This window comes from Eurosta solidaginis, chromosome 4 (assembly GCF_040869045.1).
Source record: "Eurosta solidaginis isolate ZX-2024a chromosome 4, ASM4086904v1, whole genome shotgun sequence".
Lineage (NCBI taxonomy): Eukaryota > Metazoa > Arthropoda > Insecta > Diptera > Tephritidae > Eurosta > Eurosta solidaginis.
In genome coordinates this window covers 120,770,469-120,789,849 of record NC_090322.1, presented here as the reverse complement: position 1 = coordinate 120,789,849, position 19,381 = coordinate 120,770,469, and the positions used below count along the sequence as shown (strand labels likewise).

Here is a 19,381-nt window from a genome sequence, read left to right as displayed (position 1 = left end):
TGATGGGGTTGGTCTCACTCTGGGGAATACAGGTTCCGGTAAACCAAAGGCTAAGAAGAGCTTTTTTGACATGAATGTGGCAGGGGCTTTAGACAGGAATTAAGTGTCCGATCGTGAGGCTGTAAGGCTTATCATTTCTATTGCCGCCTTCAAGAAGTTCGATAAAAAGAAAACGAGAAGCAGCAAGGCAGAATTTTTCGACAGAGATGATGTCAAACTTAGAAGACATAAAAGAACCAATTATTGCTCATTGGGACAGCAAGATCTTTCCTGACATTTTAGGTTCACAAAAAGTAGACAGACTACCAGTGCTAGCTTCCTATGGTGATGGAAATGAGAAACTGCTAGGGGTGCCAAAATTGGCTAGTGCAACAGGTACGAAAACTGGAGATGCAGTACTTAAAACTGTTAAGATATGGCATCTCGATGATAAAGTCATTGGTATGGGCTTTGACGCAACAAGCGTCAACACCGGTATGAAGAATGGTGTATGCAATTTCTTTGAAAAACAGCTGAACAAAGAACTTCTATGATTGCCATGTCGCCATCACGTAATGGAAGTAATTTTGAGCAAAGTATTTACATTATGTTTGGGACCTTCAAGCTCTCTTGAAATTCCCATATTGAAGGAATCATGGAATGAAGTTGATCGACCAGACCACACACCATTAATTTTTTCTCCTGGAGAAGCTGAGTTAAGAAATAGTGCCATCGAGTCCTTGCTTCATCATCTAAGTAAGAAAGCTCATCCTCGAGATGACTACCTCGAACTTATTGAACTGACGCTGTTGGGGCAACCAATAGAAAAAATGCACTGGAGAGCACTTGGGCCAATATATCACGCTCGATGGATGGTTAAGCTTATTTATGCATATAAATTGCACCTTTTTCAAAATCAAGGAGTTTATCGTTTCACAAACAAGGAGAAAAAAATTTGGATAGATTTATACGTTTTGGAGCACTTCTGTACGTGAAAAACTGGGTAGAGACTCCAATGCTCCAATGAAGCTTTCAATTACCTAATGTTTTGGAAAGAGGCTGCGAAATACTGCGCAATTGATGAAGAGATAGCTAAAACCATCAAAAAAAATTAGCATTCACATTTGTGGTACCTATGCGACGAGCTGGTCGGATTATAACATTTTTCCACAAAAGTGAGCCATGACAACAAAGTAAGCATTGTAAATAAGATGTCTCTCCCTGCAGCGGAGAGGATGATTAGAGGAAATGCCAATTTACTAAGTGATGAATGTGAATTGGCAGATTTGGCTAATAGTAGAACAATGTTGTCGTGTTCTGCAAGCCGAACCCCTAGTGGCCGTTTTGTTGTTCCTATGTATATTTTCTTTCATTCTTCATTTTCACTGCCTTCACATGTTATTTCATATACAACGTTGTTTTGTTGGAACTTTTCAATAGGGCTATTTGTTTTTGTGAATATGGTCGATAATATATGATTGGATTTGTAGGCAAGTGCAATTTTGTGTTTGTTGTTGGTTTTTGTTGAAGTTCTCCGTAAGTTTAGGTATGTATGTTACGCTAAAGTATTGTTTCGTTTCTTACTCTTTTTGTATTGTTGTTTTATTTTGTTCCTTTTTTATTTCCATTATTTTGAGATCAACTGAACTTTTTATTAGAGTGCCCGGATAATTATTATTTTTAAAGATTTCGGTGATTTTTCCTAGGTTTTTATCCCACAATTTTTCGTCGCTTTTTGTTAGTATTTTTCTTATAAGACTTTGCCGTATTTACTTTATATTTTAGGGGTTGTGATGAGAAAAAGTTTATCAGACGTCTAGAAAATAAAGGTTTTGCATATCAATCAAAAGCGCGATGTCCATTACATTTGTGTATTTTGACGTCGAGGAAGGGAATGCTGCAGTCTTTTTCCATTTCGTATGTGAATTGAATTTTGTTGTGATAATTGTTTAGGGCTTCTAAGATCTGTTGCACGTCATTTCTTTTTACTATCGCGAAGATTTCGTCAATATACTTTAAGCATATTTTTTTTTTTAATTAATTTTCCTCAGTAGTGGAATTCACTAACTTTTTTAACGACATTTGCCATCGCTTTATTTGCGAATCGATAGCTATAACGATTTCGTTATTCAGTAGCTACTTTGTATCGATATTTGTTTATCGACGATTAGCTGCGTTGTTAAATAAACGGCAAGTAAATGCGCTGCGTTAAAAATCACGAATTTAATATTTTAGTTAAAAAAGAAAATAGGAACTTTAATTAAATACTTTAAAACACGAAAAGCTGCCATATTTATAAATCAAATGACATTTGAATACTTGGCGTACATTTTATCACAGGACGAAGAATTACTAAGTCCGTCGCAAGTGGACAGACACCTTCTTAGAGAAGTAGATAACCCATTCCAATTGAATGCAACGGATTTTCGAAAGCTGTACCGACTAACCCCATACTTGGTTCATGATATTGTAACGAATATTAGCAGCACTAAGGGATACTATCATCTCTAAGCCGATGCACATCAATAATTCAATCATTATGTCTACACATATGTACGTAAACGCAGAGGAGAAGCAACGCACAAACACATGCATATATCTTATGTGAGGTGCTCACAAGAGAGGGCAATGATTTGTGCAAGTATTACTCACTCTCATATGAGAAACTATAAATGGAAAAGCCTAGAAGTATGCAACGAGGAAACCAGACAGTATAAAAGGCGACAATAGTAGAGGCGCGAGAATCAGTTTTGATTAAGCATGCTATCGGTCGAGCAATAGAAGTGTTATTTTCAAAGTAGTCTAATACAGACCATTTTGCATTATTGAATATGGGAGTTATTTATTCAACAATTTAGCGATACGAACGTTAGCAAAGAATTTGAAATAAGAGGAATTGCAAGTAAATTCGTAAAAATTGGTGTCAGAAGAGGAATTGTTGAATAAATTCCAGAGTTGCAGACCACAACAAGGACATGGCGAAGTTAAGTGAATTACGGATCCAGCAACTGAAAAAGGAGTCGGAAGCCCGTGGATTGAATACAGCCGGCAATAAGATCGAACTTCAAGCACGGCTACGAGACGCTATGGAGTCGGAAGGAATTAATGTGGACGATGATGTTTTTCATCCTGATGGGGACGAGACAACAACAAAAATTTAAGAGAAAAACGAAACATCGCAGGCAGTTACCAGCACAGACTTGAACGTGATATTAGCTGCAATATCTGCACAAACGTCGACAGTAACATCCAAGATGGAAACTCAACTGGGAGAACAGAAGACATATATGAGCCGTTTATTTTGAAAGTAGAATAAGTCATTTCCAACTCGTGGTCTTAAATGCATTGTTATTTTTGAACGAATGTATATATAGATGGTTCTACAATTATAAAATAATAATAAGAATTGCATCTTTTGGATATTGGACTCTTAACAAACTGGAGGCAAGGAGAGATACAAACAAATTATCACTGAACCTAAACGACATGAAATGACTTATGCCACTTTCAAATTAAACGGCTCATATGACATCCAAGATGGAAACTCAACTGGAAGAACAGAAAATATATAGGGCATCCCAACTGGAAGAGCAAAGGACATATATGACATCTCAGTTGAAAGCACAGGAGACCCGCATATCCTCGTAGCTGGAGGCACAGCAGATAAGGGTAACATCAAAGCTGGAACCACAGGATACAAAAATTGTGCAGCTCGAGGACAAAATTGATGCCGTGATAGAAGCTTTGAGAGGTCGTATACAGGAGTTGCAAATGAATCGCCCAGCAGTTTCAGCGAGTAATACAAAGCAGTTTCAGCGAGTAATACCATCCGTTGACGGTTCTGTTCCTTTCCAGGTCTTCAAGCTACAGTTTGAGAAGACCGCAGCAGGGAACAACTGGAATGGAGTTGCAAATGAATCGCCCAACAGTTTCAGCGAGTAATACAAAGGTAAAAACACCATCCTTTGACGGTTCTGTTCCTTTCCAGGTCTTCAAGCTACAGTTTGAGAAGACCGCAGCAGGGCACAACTGGAATGCGGAAGATGAAGTTGCTGCACTGTTCGTGGCATTCAAAGGGCCTGCAGCGGAAATCTTACAGACGATTCCAGAGTACGAAAGGAACAGTTATGAAGCATTGATCGGCGATCTAGAGAGACGATACGGAACCGAGCATAGGAGACAGATATACCAAATGGAGTTACTGAACCGCTTCCAGAGGCTTGGTGAAACATTGCAAGAGTTTGCGTCGGATGTTGAAAGGCTGGCAAATTTAGCGAATGCGGACGCACCCGTGAAATATACCGAAGGTAAAAATCCAGAGGTTTATTAATGGAATACGGGATATAGAAACGAAGCGAGCAACATACGCAAACCCAAAACCTACATTCACAGAAACGGTATCACATGCTCTGATTCAGGAAACAGCATCGCTTCTGTGTAAGCCAGCGTTCAAAGCACGCCGTGTGGAGGTGGAAAGGCCAGACTAGGTGAACATAATATTGGAGGCGCTGAAAGGATCGCAAAAGCGGAGTGAAAGAGTTATCAAATGCTTCAAATCCGGGAAGCCTTGTCATATTGCACGTCATTGCGATCTTGATCCTAGTGATTTCAACAGCATGGGTGGTCTTAATAACAAAGATGGAAGGGATGAGCAAGAGCGTGTAAGATGTAGAGATCGAGAGCTAGCTCCAGCTATTGAATGTGCTGTGATATTTGTGTCGCAAATTGGTAGAAAATTGAGCAGTCTTACTGTTACCGACAAAAAACTACGGCCGAGCAGTAAGCAATGCCTAAGTCGCTTGGTATGGAGTTCTGGCTCGTTTATTTATTAACATTAAATTCATACACATACGCATATGTTTCACATGTACTTATATCATTACTATTTGAAGTTTCTCTTCTCATTTCCATACATGCAAACTTGAACATTCATATACTATGTCATTTACTAAAAACTAACTGTAATGTCAGGCCACTTTGACCGGCATAAAAATCATTTTCACTTGTGCAGTGAGTTACAGTTGCAAAAATATAGCGAAAGAATACAAAAGTTTTAAAGCGCTCACGCTGCTAAATAAAAATTGTGTTTTCTTTTCTCATAAAAAATAGTTCGACTGTCGCGCTTAAAAATACGCGCAACAAATCTTTAAAACTTTTCTATTTACGTTTATTAAGTTCGCGAACCGACTCTTGATAAAATCCGGGAATATTAGCTATCATGGTAAATGAAGAAAAACAGTCAACAGGCAATAATTGCCAAAAGTGTGACGAAACGGATACAGAGAGCATGGTCCAGTGTGACTCCTGCGACGCCTGGTACCACTTTCACTGTGTCGGAGTAGATAGCAATGTGGCTAACGTAAGCTGGAGTTGTGAAAACTGCCAGACCAATACACCAACCACCAACGCGCAACCCGTTTCTTCATCATCGCCAACTGCCGAGCAAGGTAACCGGCACGTGCATTTTTCACCGTTGCCAACAACAGCAAGTACTTTGGAATCAAGAGCTAATCCGCCACTAATGTCAAAAGCTACCCCAGTAATTTCCACCATCACCGCTGGTTACACTCGACCATCAGTGTCAACGACGTTCTCCACTTTGGGTCATACAAACTGGAATTTTGGCATTAATACCTCAGTACAAGCACTGCAGCCGCCATCTAGTTCAATGCTGACGTCACAGCATAATCAAGCAGCGCTGTTAACGCAGCCGCTACAATTCGCATCGACCAGCGCCGGCATCTCTGCAAATGGTATACCGTACAATCAGCCGAAAGCATTTCCACCCATGCGGCAGGTAGATATGCGAACGTCTCAAGGCCTGCAGGTGCCATTATACACCGAAATGTGTAGGAATCTGCAGCTTGAAAGATTGGAAGAAGAAATGAAAATTCAGCAGTTATACTTGGATAACAAATACAAGATTCTCTCGCAATGTGCTGAGTCGCCTTCTTCAAATGTTTCAAGTTTACTGCCCATCCACGGACCTACACCTGGACAGTTAGCAGCGAGGCAAGCTATCCCCAAACAGCTTCCGGTCTTCAACGGCGACCCCGAAGAATGGCCGCTGTTTATTAGCAGCTTCGAAAACAGCACTACTGTTGCAGGGTACAATGATGCTGAAAACTTAATTAGATTGCAAGCGAGTCTTAAAGGTAAGGCGCGAGAGATGGTGAAAAGTAAGTTATTTTTACCAGCAATGGTTCCAGAGATCATAAAGACCCTTAGAATGTGTTTTGGTAGACCTGAGCATATCCTTGAGCGCGCAATAAGTAAAGCTCGAGCCTTGCCAGCACTTAAAGATAAGCTGGAAGGCCTTATTGCATTTGCACTTTGCGTCAGAAACATTTGCGCTACAATGGAAGGTTGCCAAATGCATGCGCATATGCATAACCCGCTGCTAGTAAAGGAGTTAGTTGATAAGCTTCCCAATAGCCAAAAGTTGAATTGGGCAGTCCAACCAAAAGACGACACGATTCCCGTCGTGAAACAGTTCAGCGACTGGCTATACCATCTAGCCGAAGCAGCCAGTACTGTCGTATCTCTTGCACCAACTAAAAGCAATGCTACGGTCAACACGCACACAATCGACGCAAACCCGTCGCATTCTATAGCAACTCATAATGTACCAAAGGGTAAACAATGCATAATATGCAAAACCTCTGCCCACAAAGTGACTCAATGCGACGTTTTTAGAAGTCTACCACTCCAACGTAAGTGGGAGGAAGTGAAAGCAAAGAGTCTGTGCCGCCAATGCTTGAATCCGCATAGACGCAAATGTACTTTAAATAAGGTTTGTGGAGTAGATGGCTGCACTATAAAACACCATCAGTTATTACATAAAATGAGTCACGATAAAACCAGTGCCGTGAGTACAAACGTGAATAAACCCTCTGACGGACAGATAAACGCACACAGCAGTGATCGCGAACAAATGCAACCACTCTTCCGAATCATTCCAGTTAAAATTTATTCGGAAAACAAAGTAGTGGAAACATTCGCATTCTTAGACGAAGGTTCATCCGTGACACTAATGGAAAAGAGAATTCTAAATGAACTTCGTTTGGAAGGTGAACGAGACCCTATTTGTCTAAGGTGGACAGGCAACACAACTCGTGTTGAAGAAAATTCTGTAAGAGCTGCTGCAGAAATTTCCAGTGTGAACGATGACAGAAAGTACACTTTGAAAAATATACACACTGTCGACGATCTGGATCTTCCAGCTCAGTCAATCGATGCATCCGCGTTGGTGCGCCAATATCCATACTTAGCAGGATTGCCAATTGTATCATACACGAATGTGAAGCCCTCATTGTTAATCGGTGTTGACAACTGGAAACTGGCAATTCCTCTCAAAACCAGGGAAGGAACATGGTTCCAACCCATAGCGTCAAAGACGCGTTTGGGATGGACATTACAAGGGTGTAATTCAAGACAAATTGGCGAATATCGACTAAGCGTGCACACGTGCGATTGTCAAAAACGATACGACGAGTTACACGAGAGTATGAAAGAATACTTCTCATTAGAGTCATCCAAACCTACTCAGCTGCTATCGGAGGAGGATACTAAAGCCGTAAGTATTGTGAGAAATACTTGTCGAAGGGTCGACAATCACTTCGAAGTTGGGTTGCCATGGCGAAACTCAGATGTATCGCTACCAGATAGCTATGCTTATGCTATGAAGCGATTACTATGTTTGCAAAGAAAATTCGTTAAAGACTCCGTGCTAAAATCAAACATCCAAGCGGAGATCAATAACTTGGTCACAAAAGGTTACGCAATAAAGCTTCCCCAGACAGATACTGCTGTTGCAAAGGATAAAATATGGTACCTGCCTATCTTCATTGTAAAAAATCCAAATAAGCCTGGTAAGCTTCGAATGGTGTGGGATGCTGCAGCGAAGGTGAACGGAGCTTCACTCAACGACTTCCTGCTGAGTGGCCCAGACTTACTTAACCCGCTCGTTACTATTTTATTGTCTTTCAGAGTGGGAAGAGTTGCTATATGTGGCGATATTGCGGAGATGTTTCACCGCATCAACGTTCAGGACAGTGACATGCATGCTCAGCGATTTTTGTGGTGCGACGACGGCGATGATCCGCAACAGCCAAGCATTTACGTCATGAAGGCGCTGACCTTTGGCCTAAATTGCGCGCCATTTATTGCTCACTACATACGCGACAGGAATGCTGATGATTTTAAGCACGAACTTCCTCGTGCCGCAGAAGCCGTTAAAAGAAGTCATTACGTGGATGATTTTATCGACTGTGGAGACGACGATCAATCCGCGCTAGAGTTAGCTCAACAAGTAAAACGAATTCACAAGGGTGCTGGCTTCAATTTACGCGGCTGGTCTTCAAATTCAGAATTCGTCGTAGAGCAGCTCGAAAATGCTCCTAGCTCAATTCAGTCCTTTAAGGAATGGGGATCAACCACGAAAGTTCTCGGTATGTTTTGGGATCCCATAAGCGATAAATTTAAATATATTTTCAGATTTGCAAGACTTCGACGAGACGTCGTTAACGAACGGATCACACCTACGAAAAGAGAGGCCCTCCAAGTTCTAATGTCGATATTCGACCCTCTCGGATTTGTCTGTTGCTACACCGTGGGGTTGAAAATCTTGATGCAAGATGTGTGGCGTTCTGGAATCGCCTGGGACGACCCGCTGCGTGACAATCTAATCAACAAATGGAACCAATGGAAGACCCTTATGCCATTAATAACAGCTGTCGAAATACCTCGATGTTATTCGTTATTGCTGAAAGACGCCGAAGACGTTCAGCTTCACACGTTCGTCGACGCTGGCGAAAATGCGTACGCTGCAGTTTGCTACTTACGTGTATCCAAGAGAAAACGACGTTGAGGTTACTCTCGTGGCCGGCAAGTCTAAAGTCGCGCCACTAAAACCATTATCGATACCCAGGTTGGAGTTACAGGCAGCGGTAGCAGGCATTAGACTGGCGAACATGGTAAGCAACGCACAACGTATTGGCATAAGATCTAAATATTGGTGGACTGATTCGAAGACGGTGCTAAGATGGATGCGAATGGATCCTAAAAACTTCCACCAATGTCAAATGTAAGTCAATGGTTATGGGTTCCTTCGAAGTATAATCCAGCCGATTTAGCTACGAAAATAACTGGACATCATGACTACCACCTATTGTATACCGGCCCGGATTTTTTAATGTCGAATGCGGAAGCTTGGCCGCAGTGCGAAGAATCAACCCTCAAAGAAGGCGACGACTCGGAAGTAAAACACTACATATTGCATATGAAGCAGACACCTGCTTTTAACCTACTGCTCAATGTGGATCATTTCTCAAGCTGGAAACGCTTATATCGAGCTGTGGCTACGTTCTTATTATACATCGACCGCTTATACTCAGTTGTGCAAGCAAAAGAGCGAAAAACAGCCATCGATGTTGATATGATTCATCAAGCGCAACGTATCCTAATCAGGTATGCTCAGTCCACAGATTATCGTGAAGAGATATGCTGTCTCAAAAGCGGTAAGACAATTGAAAAATCAAGCAAACTCTTTACCCTGAATGTTTACCTAGATACGGACAGCATAATACGATGCCAGAGCCGAACTGAACACTTAAATAACCACGAAAACGTAGCAGTGCTGCCGAACTCTCATCATATAACTTTCTTAATCGTTCGTTGGGTCCACGAAAAATTTCATCACCAGATGCATGAGACAGTAATCAACAAGATTCGTGGTATGTATTTTATAAACCGACTGAGAGCATTGTATAAGAAGGTACGTTGGGAATGTCAAAAATGTAAAAACGCTAGTACTATGCCACAACCGCCACAAATGGCAACACTGCCAGCGGCAAGGATCGCTGCATTTGAGAGGCCCTTCACATATGTTGGTATTGATTATTTTGGTCCCTTATTCGTCGCCGTCGGTAGAAGGCGAGAAAAAAGGTGGGGCGTTATATTCACGTGTTTAACGTTACGAGCTGTGCACATTGAAGTCGCTCATAGCTTAGATACCAGCTCTAGTGTCATGGCAATACGTAATTTCGTATCTCGGCGCGGGTATCCAAGGGAGATATTCTCGGACAATGGCACCAATTTTAAAGCGTCAGAGAAGATCATCTGCGAAAACCTCAAAGACACGGATTGGGCTGCTGTAGTATCTTCTTTCGATGAAGTAAAATGGAGATTTAATCCACCAGGTACCCCTCATATGGGAGGCGCATGGGAAAGGCTCGTGCGATCAGTCAAGAAAGTGCTATTTGAGATACTACCGTCAACAAGCTTTACCGACGAAAGCTTGCGGAGTGCCCTGAGCGAGGTCGAATTCATACTAAATGCACGACCACTTACATTTGTTTCCTTGGAAAGTAGTGACGATGAGGCTCTCACCCCGAATCATTTGCTGATTGGGTCATCGGATGGCTACAAGCCAATAGGTAGCAACACCCTTAGTCTGCGGCAACGTTGGCAATTGACTCAGCAGTTTGCCGACCGTTTTTGGCACCGATGGGTGCGGGAATATTTACCAGTAATCTCTCGACGTACCAAATGGTTTGTGAAAAAACGCCCGGCATGTGTTGGTGATATTGTAGTAATTGCAGACCAAGACCTACCGAGAAATAGTTGGCCAAAGGGGAGAATCGTGAATGTTGTAAGAGCAAAGGACGGCCAAGTCAGAAGTGCTATGGTAGCGACTAAATCAGGAATACTTCATCGACCGATCGTAAAAATAGCAATATTGGATGTCGGTACTGAACAGAGTAAACAAACTCTAGAAAGCTCGTTTACGGGGGCGGGAGTGTTACCGACAAAAAACTACGGCCGAGCAGTAAGCAATGCCTAAGTCGCTTGGTATGGAGTTCTGGCTCGTTTATTTATTAACATTAAATTCATACACATACGCATATGTTTCACATGTACTTATATCATTACTATTTGAAGTTTCTCTTCTCATTTCCATACATGCAAACTTGAACATTCATATACTATGTCATTTACTAAAAACTAACTGTAATGTCAGGCCACTTTGACCGGCATAAAAATCATTTTCACTTGTGCAGTGAGTTACAGTTGCAAAAATATAGCGAAAGAATACAAAAGTTTTAAAGCGCTCACGCTGCTAAATAAAAATTGTGTTTTCTTTTCTCATAAAAAATAGTTCGACTGTCGCGCTTAAAAATACGCGCAACACTTACCGTCACAGGGAATGTGGATGGCAAAGAACGTGTACTGACTGCAGATACGGGCGCATCTCATTCCTTAATTCGATCTGACTTGGTCAACAGGAGAGTAAAACCGTTACCTGGAGCAAGGTTGCGTACGGTCACTGGCGAGTATAACCAAGACCAGGGAGAAGTGATATGTGAAGTCTTAATTGGAAACGTCACAGTTCTACACAAATTCGTTGTGGCGAAGATCGTTGATGAAGTCATATTGGGAGTGGACTTCTTGGTTGACCATGACATCAGGATCGATATGCAGAGAAGGATTATGCGTTATGAGAACCAGGATGTACCACTTAACTTTAGTTTGGAAGAAGGGTTCAGCAGTAATCGAGTACCGGTGGAGAAGACTCGACAAAGACCACGGAAGTGTACGGTAAAGGTTGATGGATCGAATGGGCCAAATAAAGCGAAATCAAAAGTACCTGTCAGAGAAACACTGGCATTGACAAAACCAAAGGGACGCACGAAAACGAAGGAAAGAATTTCCCAGAGGGCATGCGAGGGTAGTTTCAAGCCAGGGCGTACCACTGTTTTGAAACCTGGGAACGATACTGATTATGCGAAGCCAATCCCTCAAGCGCAAGCTCTGCGAAGTAGTTCATTGGCCAAACAACAGAGTGCGAGGGAACGATCCAGGATAATGAGTAGTAAGATGAAATGCAGGTACGATGAGAACAATAATTCGGAAGATTTCTTGGCGGGAGATTTGGTACTGTTATACAAACCTCACCGGCGGAAAAGTGTTCCATCCAAATTTCGGTGCAGTTGGGGAGGCCCGTACAAAGTTGTGAAGAAGATCAGTGATACCATCTACCGCATACAAACAATTGGGAAACCACGAAGTAGAAGAGTGGTACAATTGGAGATGCTAGCGGCGTTTAGATACATACATATATCTTATGTGAGGTGCTCACAATCGAGGGCAATAATTTGTGAAAGTATTACTCACTCTCATATGAGAAGCTATAAACGTAGTTGTGGCTGGTGATTATGTAGCTGATAACTAACTAGTAAGTTGTGGGATGGAAAAGCCTAGAAGTATGCAACGAGGAAACCAGACAGTATAAAATGCGACAACAGTAGAGGCTGGAGAATCAGTTTTGATTAAGCACGCTATCTGTCGTGCAATATTATTGTTATTTTGAAAGTAGTCTAATAAAGACCATTTTGCATTATTAAATATTGGAGTTATTTATTCAACAATTTAGCGATACGAACGTTAGCAGAGAATTTGAAATAAGAGGAATTGCAAGTAAATTCGTAGCAATATTATTTCTCAAACTTGATGGTCAATTAAGGGGTACAAGAATATACCGCATTTACTTACCTTCTGTTAAAATAGGTAAAAACTTCACAATAATGACTTTTAAAAGCAGTTAGTATACGGAATTTAATTATTTTTGGCATTCTTTTTGTGCTTTTCTAATTTTTTAGGTTTCGTTAAGCTGTGCTGCCTCCTTTCTACTATTAAAACGAAATTTAAATGTCATTTATTTCGAGTCGTTAAAACTAAGTTAGTGAATAGTACAATCGATAAGGCAAGCGACAAAATCGTTAATTAAAATCTCGACAAATCGCATCGTTAAAAATTAGTGAATTCCACTACAGATCTGCATACTGTGGCGAATGTTGACATCACTAGGCTGTTAGCAAATAATCACACAACAACAAAAACATGAAGCAGCCACTCTTATGTACATGTACACATTAAAGCTAGCAACACTTCTGTAGAAGGCGACTAAGAGATATCTCAAACATAAATATGTGGTCATCAGCCCAAGTAGTTACTCACGCATACGGCTATGGGAGAGGCGTGGACTACATATATACATGTAGGTATATAGCTGGTAACTAAAACCCCCAACACATAAGCAGTTTTTCATATAGATGAGTTTAACACAAGCTTATGCATTATGAGTAGATTGCACGTATTTTTATGGAGAACGGTAGAATGAGCGACACTGGCGTCATCTGATATTGAAAAGTAGCCAACTCCCAAATTTTGTTGTAAGCAAATCATAAGAAGAAGAATTTGACATTTGCTTTGGCAAAGGGTGATGGCACGCTTTGCAAGTGAAATTATTTTTCCCACTGGGTGGTAAATTTTCCAACATTTTTCGCAATTAAAAACTGCAATATAACAATGGAATACGACACAAATATGTGCAAGTATTTTTGTTGTATAGGGAGAATGTTTACAACAGTGCTTCGCGATATTTTGTATGTGAATGCGCAAGGCGTCATAAACTTCAATTGCCAAGTCTGAAGTTCTTCATATTTACAAACGCAACATCTTCGTTGATTGTGGCGATGTTATTAGAATGCATAAGCTTGTGCTAAACGCATCTATATGAAAAATGTCATTGTGCCGCGGCCTTAACCAAGCATGATGTACAACTGTTCGCGAAATTCCTAGAACTTTTGAGAAATATGCGAACGAAGCAACGGAGAGTATAAAAGAAGCGCAAGCTGAGTAATCAGTAATCAGTTTTATTTAAACACGCTATTAGTTGCGAAGTGAAGCATAATTGTGAAGTATATTTGTACTACTCCCAAAGTAGTCTAATAAAGACAATTTTGCAATACAGAATATTGGAGTTATTTATTCAACAGTTTAGCGATTCGAACGTTAGCAGAAGGTTGCAAATGAGCGGAATTTCCCCGAAATTCGTTACAATTGGCTTCAGAAGACGAATTGTTGAATAAATTCCGAAGATTTCGATAACAACTTGGCAAAGTTAAGTGAATTAAAAATCCAGCAACTGAAGAAGGAGTTGTGGAGCCGTGGATTGAATACATCCGGCAATAACTCCGACCTATAAACACGACTAATGGTAGCTATGGTATTGGAAGGAGTCAATGTTGAAGAGTATGTCTTTCAAAAAACGAAACAACGCAGACAGTGACGAACACAGACTTGAACATGGTATTGGCTGCAATATCTGCACAAACATCGACAATGGCATCTCAACTGGAATCACAGGAAACACGCATAACATCCAAGATGGAAGCACAAGAAGAGCGCTTATCATTGCAGGTGGCACAAATGTCTTCGCAGTTAGAAACACAGGAAGCAAGGGGAACATCAAAGCTCGAAGAGCTGGATGCAAAAATCGGTAAATTTCACGCAGAAGTTGATGATTTAAGAGGTCGTATACAGGAGTTCCAACTAAATCGCCCAGCTATTCCAGGGAGTAATCCGAAGGTAGAAACTCCATCTTTTGACGGCTCTGTTCCTTTCCAAGTATTCAAGCTTCAATTTGAGAAGACGGCAGCAGTGAACGACTGGAATGCGGATGATAAAGTTGCTGCACTGTTCGTGGCATTGAAATGGCCTGCAGCTGAAATCTTACAGACTATTCCAGAGTACGAACGGAACAGATATAAAGCATTGGTGGGCGCTGTCGAGAGACGTTATGGAAGCGAGCATAGAAAGCAGATGTACCAAATTAAGTTGCAAAACCGTTACCAAAAAGCGAATGAGACGTTGAAGGAGTTTGCTTTGGATGTTGAAGGGTTGGCTCATTTGGCAAATGCGGACGCATCCGTGGAATACACCGAAAGCGTAAAAATTCAGAGCTTTATAAATGGCATACCCAAAGCCAACATTTGATGACACAGTATCGCATGCTCTGACTCAGGAAATAGCATCGCTTCTGTGTAAGCCAGCTTTCAACGCATGCCGTATGGAAGTAGAAAGGCCAGACTGGGTGAACACAATATTGGAGGCGCAGAAAGGATCGAAAAAGCGGCATGGGTGGTCTTAAGTACAAAGCTGGAGGAGATGAGCAAGAGAGAGCCAGATTTAAAGATCGAGACCTTGCTTCAGCTATTGAATGTCCTGTAATATTTGTATCACAAATCGGAAGAAAATCGAGCAGTCTTACCGTCACAGGAAACGTGGATGGCAAGGAGCGTTTACTGACAGTAGATACGGGCGCGTCTCATTCCATAACCCGATCTGATTTGGTCATCAGGAGAGTAAAGCGATTACTCGGAGTAAGATTTCGTACGGTCACAAGTGACATGTGAGGTCGTAATTGGGAAGGTCTCGGTTCTGCACAAATTCGATTTGGTGATGAAGTCATATTGGGAGTGGACTTCTTAGTTGGCCATGGCATCAGGATCGACATGCAAAGAAGGATTATGCGCTATAAGAACAAGAATGTACCACTTAACTTCAGTTTGGAGAAAGGGTTTAGCAGTAAGCGAGTGTTGGTGGAGGAGATTCGACAAAGACCACGAAAGTCAAAAGCAGTAGATCAGGCAAAGGTTGATGGAATGAATGGGCCAAACAAATCCAAACCGAAGGTACCTGCGAGAAAACACTGGCATTGACAAACCCTAATGCAGGGGTGCTTTCAAGCAAAGGGGGAATACTGTTGGGCAACGTCAAAACGATACTGATTATGCAATGCCAATCTGTCAAGCTCAAGCCCTACGAAGTAGTTCATTGGCCAAACAACAGAGTGTGAGGGAACGGACCAGGATTATGAGTAGTAAGAAGGAACACAGGTACGACGAGAACAATAATTCGGAAGGTTTCTTGGAGGGAGATTTGGTACTGTTATACAACCCTCACCGGCGGAAAGGTGTTCCATCCAAATTTCGGTGCAGTTGGGAAGGTCCATACAAAGTTGTGAAGCGAATCAATGATGTCATCTACCGCATACAAACAATTGGGAAACCACGAAATAGAAGGGTGGTTCATTTGGAGAGGCTAGCAGCGGTTAGATCGGGAGATTTGATCAGACCTAGGTGGAGGGCAGTGTGGCGAATGTTGACATCACTACGCTGTTAGTAAATAATCACACAACAACATAATAATTTTATTGACATGTACACATTAAAGCTAGCAACACTTATGTAGAAGGCGACGAAGAGATATCTCATCAAACAAATATGTAGTCATCAGCCGAAGTAGTTACTCACACATGCACAAGCATATGACTATGGGAGAGGCGTGGACTGCAGATATACATGTATATAGCTGGTAACTAACCAAGCATGAGGTACAACTGTTCGCGAAATTACGAGACCTTTGGAGAAATATGCGAACGAAGCAACGGAAAGTATAAAAGCAGCGCAAGCTGAGTAATCAGTAATCAGTTTTATTTAAACACGCTATTAGTTGCGAAGTGAAGCATAATTGTGAAGTATAACTGTACTACTCCCTAAGTATTCTAATAAAGACAATTTTGCAATACAGAATATTGGAGTTATTTATTTGACTGTTTAGCGATTCGAACGTTAGCAGAAGGTTGCAAATAAGCGGAATTTCCCGAAATTCGTTACAATACATATAACTCCTGACGGCCGCCGTGGTGTGGTGGTAGCCCGCTCCGACTACTGCACCGAAGATCGTAGGTTCACTCTTGGCCAAAGCAACATCAAAAAATAAGAAACTAAGTTTTTTCAATTAGAAAAAAGTGTTTCTAAGCAGGGTCGTCCCTTGGCAGTGACTTGGCAAGCACACCGAGTGTATTTCTGCTATGAAAAGCTTCTCAATGAAAACTCATCTGCTTGCGGATGCCGTTCGGAGTCGGCTTAAAACATGTAAGCCTCATCCCGCCAATTTGTATAACAAATTAAAAGGAGTACGACGCAATTTGGAAGAAAAGATTGGCTTAAAATCTCTATAGGTTATCGCGCCTTGCATTAATTTATTTATTTTATATATTATTCCAAGAACCTTAGTTCTGTAACATTTCAAAGTAGTACTAATGGCTTCTGAGTTACGGTTTGCCAAAGTTTTACGTAATTCCTATTATACTTTTTGTTTAAAAACAATCCTTGTACCAAATACATTGCTAACATTCGCCACAATATATTTGTGTTGGACGGAAGGTCTATGATTTGGCGTAAGCCCAACAAACAACTTCATACGAAAAATTTGCGTGCATCCGTGAAACACGGGGGGTGGTTTGAGCATGTAGGCTGCTTCGGGCGATGGAAACCTTGTTTTATAGGCGGAATCTTAGATAAGAGCATGTATCTTAACATTTCAAAAGAAAACTTGCTGCAAAGTTCTGTGAAATTGGGTCTGCGGAGTTACTTTAGATTTTATCAAGACAAGACCCGAAACATAATTCAGAAATTGTGCAGCAGTGGTTTATATGGAATTGTCCCCACGAAATTGAATCACCACAGCTCCACAGTCTCTTATCTCAAATGCCATGGATAATTTATGGTCTCTATTGGAAAAAATACCAGAAAAAGCCATATTTCTAGCAAAGAAACCCTAAAAGCAGCACTTTTAGAGGAATGACCTAAAATTTCACCGGATTTAACTGAAAAACTTGTCAGGTCGATGGAGGATGGTCTAAAAGCAGTTATTTCACAAAATGGTTACCAAAAAAGGTATTGAGTTTACTTAAAAATTAATGAATTGGTTTTTGTTCCATACTTTTATTACGGCTTCAAATCTTTTACATCCTTGGTTATTTTAGGTGCATTATTTAATTAATTATCACGCTTTTTGTGTTTTCCAAAATTTTATATATACATATATACAGTAGGCTTGGTTATCATCCGCTTTCGCCAAGGAACCCACATGCCAAGTTTTAATAAGATATTTAGTGCAGTTATGAAAGAACGAATGAACGTTCGATTAGAAGCTGGAATAGAGTTCCAAACTCGAACTGCATTGACAAAAAATATTCTTGCAGAGGAGAGGAGAGAATAGTTAGGAACGTTCAAACCAGACCTTGGAAATATCAATTTTTCATTTAGATAATCAGGATTATTCTGCGTCATCAGACGAAGGAGAAATTTACAATTTCTATATTTTAGATACTGTAATATTTCACAGCCGAGAAGCCTAGATTTCCATGCAGAGATATGGTCGTAGATTTTGGTATGATATATTAAAATACGCTCCCTGAAAAAATTTTAGAGTGTTAAAACCAATCAAAAGGGAGTTCGCCACTTTTAAGCTTTTTATGTATGTGGTGAATATGAAAAAAATGGTTTTGCTTCTCTTGTAACGTTTTAAATTTTTTGGATAGGCCCTTTGTAATTTAAGCTAACTATATGTAAGTCCATATTTATCTCGACTAGTTTATGTCTCACACGATACTGTTCTGCGATCAAGATTTATATACTCCGTGAGTTTTGCCCACTTGCGTATAAAGATTTATGTATATCGGCTGTCCCCTTTTCAATACCATTCTAAACAACATGTTTTAAACACTCAACAAGCCTATTGCATTTGAATCATGCTAAAATTTCTTCAATTGAATTTATTTAAAGGAATCAGAGGGTGCAGAGATCCCTTTAAACCCAAGGAAATATCATACCTAAGCACTTCCTCAGGAGAAAATAACATGAACAACGATGCCACCAGCACGTCCTGGAAGTCTTAAAGATCCGGAAATAGCCGATCTTTTCAACAAACATGACCCTGAAAAAATATTCGAGGATCTACGAGAGATTGGTCATGGCTCATTTGGCGCTGTCTATTATGCGCGTTGCAATCTTACCAAAGAAATCGTGGCCATTAAAAAGATGTCGTATTTGGGTAAACAGAGTCTCGAAAAATGGCAGGATATCCTTAAAGAAATCAGGTAAAATGTTATTCCATATTTGTTATGGTACCTCATAAGATACGGCGACAATTACGCTGAGCATAAATATGATATTCTAGATTTCTACGTCAATTGAATCATGCAAATACAATCGAGTACAAGGGATGTTATTTACGCGAATCAACGGCATGGCTGGTAATGGAATATTGTGTTGGCTCTGCTTCGGATATTATTGAAGTTCATAAGAAACCATTGCACGAGAATGAAATAGCTGCAATTTGTGATGGCGTTCTGAACGGTTTAAGTTACTTACACAGTTTAGGGCGAATACATAGAGATATAAAAGCTGGAAATATTCTCCTTACGGACAGTGGTATCGTTAAGTTGGCTGATTTTGGTAGCGCTGCCATAAAATGCCCAGCTAATAGTTTCGTTGGCACTCCTTATTGGATGGCGCCGGAGGTAATTCTAGCAATGGACGAAGGCCAATATGATGGAAAGGTAGATGTTTGGTCATTAGGCATCACGTGCATTGAATTGGCAGAACGAAAACCTCCATATTTTAATATGAACGCAATGTCTGCACTTTATCATATTGCTCAAAATGACTCTCCTACTTTATCGGTAAGAAAATATGTGAATTAAAATTTT

The 19,381-nt window shown here is 40.7% G+C and overlaps 2 protein-coding genes across 7 annotated transcripts in view; both read left to right on the top strand.

The window, feature by feature from the left end:
- The window catches only part of Tao (Serine/threonine-protein kinase Tao), a 201,589-nt gene that overhangs the window by 65,191 nt on the left and 117,017 nt on the right, over positions 1 to 19,381 (top strand). For all 6 annotated transcript variants that reach the window (XM_067782681.1, XM_067782680.1, XM_067782683.1 and 3 more), the window contains exons 2-3: positions 18,456 to 18,769; positions 18,850 to 19,354. In XM_067782681.1, coding sequence (XP_067638782.1) covers positions 18,540 to 18,769; positions 18,850 to 19,354 — 735 coding nt within the window. In that variant the 5' untranslated portion in view covers positions 18,456 to 18,539. The remainder of the gene's footprint in view (positions 1 to 18,455; positions 18,770 to 18,849; positions 19,355 to 19,381) is intronic.
- On the top strand, positions 9,497 to 12,318 carry LOC137248153 (uncharacterized). The gene is made up of 2 exons (XM_067779016.1): positions 9,497 to 10,830; positions 11,138 to 12,318. The coding sequence occupies exon 1, from the start codon at positions 9,683 to 9,685 to the stop codon at positions 10,820 to 10,822; it is 1,140 nt and encodes a 379-aa protein (XP_067635117.1). The 5' UTR covers positions 9,497 to 9,682; the 3' UTR covers positions 10,823 to 10,830; positions 11,138 to 12,318.